The sequence below is a fragment of the Cicer arietinum genome, chromosome 1 (assembly GCF_000331145.2).
Source record: "Cicer arietinum cultivar CDC Frontier isolate Library 1 chromosome 1, Cicar.CDCFrontier_v2.0, whole genome shotgun sequence".
Classification (NCBI taxonomy): domain Eukaryota; kingdom Viridiplantae; phylum Streptophyta; class Magnoliopsida; order Fabales; family Fabaceae; genus Cicer; species Cicer arietinum.
The window spans coordinates 45,328,748-45,330,743 of NC_021160.2; the positions used below are offsets into that span (position 1 = coordinate 45,328,748).

Consider the following 1,996-nt stretch of genomic DNA (forward strand, 5'->3'; position numbering starts at 1 on the left):
TATTTTTATGCTTCAATTTAACTTTTTTAAAGTCTTGTATGACATGTTAATCTATTTTATATTAACTTCTTCGTATAAGTTATTTAATCAGTGATTAAATGAGTTAATATGTCAACAAAATAACACTCTATTTTGAGATCTAATATGATATTTCAGATGATCTAACTTTATATAACATGTATTTAAATTATGTTTCAATAATATCTTATCAAAATCGATCCCGACTGGTAAGCTATCTGACATAGACTAAGTTATAGATTTTATCAATCAATCAGATTTATTTTCAACTCGATCTGATTTATTTTCCACTCTAGGTGTCAGGGTAGAATTGCATTGACATAATTATTTTTACTATCTAAAACTTTGGATGAGAGGATAGTAATTCAATCTAAAGTGGGAAAGAATTTATGGTTTAGTAAACATTACAAATGAATTCATATTTATGATACTAGTGAGACTCAAGCTCATAACATGTAGATTCAAACTTGTCTTTTATCACCAGTTTAAATCATTAGAGCTGACTTGCATTGACATAATATTAGAGAAATTCATTTCACAGAACATTCAAAAGGTGAAAAGGGAATTCGATAATAAAGTTTGTGCTTTCATCATACATATACATACAAAAATTTCATATCTCAAACATATAAAGACCAACATTATTGAAGGACCCAAATTAGGAGCGGAGGCATGTTACAAGGAATTGGGGAAGTTGCCCACAAAGCAACTAGATGAACCAAATAAATCATATCATGAATTTATCATCCATGAAAACATGAAAAATTATTTCTAGTACTAAAAGGTAACCATGCATTGAATAACACATGAACAATTATGAGAACATGCATGCCTAGCAAAATCATAAATAAATGGGGAAAAAAAAGTAGCGATATAATTACCTGAAGTAAATACATCCAACAGAACAACGTCTGTACAAGTTGATAGATACAAAGTTCTGGTGCCCAGAATAATTAAGTTGGGCAGTATGAACTGTCTATATTATGTGCAAGTACATATACAAATTACATTACATAACAAAATATGATGAATTCTGTCCAAAAATAAATTATCCAAGAAGGATATATAGGCAGAAAGAAAAGGGATTTTCATGGAGATTCCTTTTCCTATGCATCTTCCCTCCTTGCAGGAGCCAAAGCTTCTGATTTGCATATCGGACACACGTTTTTCACCAGCAACCATTTTGTTAAACAATCCACGTGATACTCATGCTCACATCGAAGAATTCCAATCTTCTCTTGGTTCTTAAATTCGTCCTGTGGAATTATATACAAGTATCAGATTATATCAAAGGAAGAAAAGAACTACCCTAGAAAAATCGGATTAGAAATATCAAATACAAAATTATCGAAATGAAAGTGTGAAACTTATTGCTAAAGGATCATACTTGACATATTATGCAGGAATCAGTTTCCTGATCGTCAGAAGCTGCCTCTTCGAGATTAATAGTGGCGGCTTTCGGTGAATAAACTTTCGTCTTTAGTAGAGTCGCAATTGTTTCCTCGGATAAACCAGTGCTTACACTGCCAATCCTCTCGCCCAACGCAAGAAGATCCTGCATTCAAATTTTAAGTGTAAGTATTTTACAGGTTTTCTATAATCTTTAAAAAACAATATGAATCTCTATGCACTTACCTCATAAGACATGTCCTCTATGTCTAAGCGCATATCTCGGTGGTGATCAATCAGATTTCCGACTTCATCAATTAAAGCAACATCCTATATAGATGAAGTTTAATTGATAACAAAGTTAATGTATTGGTAACATGTGCATAAAAGCATTTGAAGTTAAAAATGTGAAGAGCCGTAGGAAATATTACATCAACTTGGAGGAAGCCCATGGGAGGAAGACTTCGATGTCCGAGAGCTGTCTCCGGCATGAGCCTATGAGGTCGGTAAATCCGGAAGCCTGTTGATGGTGCTGGGATAATATGCCTAGGACCTGCCTCAAAACCAGTCGGTGGAGGGATAGCTGAAC

At 33.4% G+C, this 1,996-nt stretch overlaps 1 protein-coding gene across 1 annotated transcript in view; it reads right to left on the bottom strand.

Annotated features, from left to right (window-relative positions):
- Nucleotides 1-866: 866 nt before the first annotated feature.
- The window catches only part of LOC101491402 (probable E3 ubiquitin-protein ligase ZFP1), a 4,182-nt gene continuing 3,052 nt past the window's right edge, over nt 867-1,996 (bottom strand). The window contains exons 5-8 of the mRNA XM_004489032.4: nt 1,839-1,990; nt 1,654-1,737; nt 1,406-1,573; nt 867-1,274 (exon numbers count right to left, since the gene is read on the bottom strand). Of these exons, the coding sequence (XP_004489089.1) occupies nt 1,125-1,274; nt 1,406-1,573; nt 1,654-1,737; nt 1,839-1,990 (554 nt within the window). The 3' untranslated portion in view covers nt 867-1,124. The remainder of the gene's footprint in view (nt 1,275-1,405; nt 1,574-1,653; nt 1,738-1,838; nt 1,991-1,996) is intronic.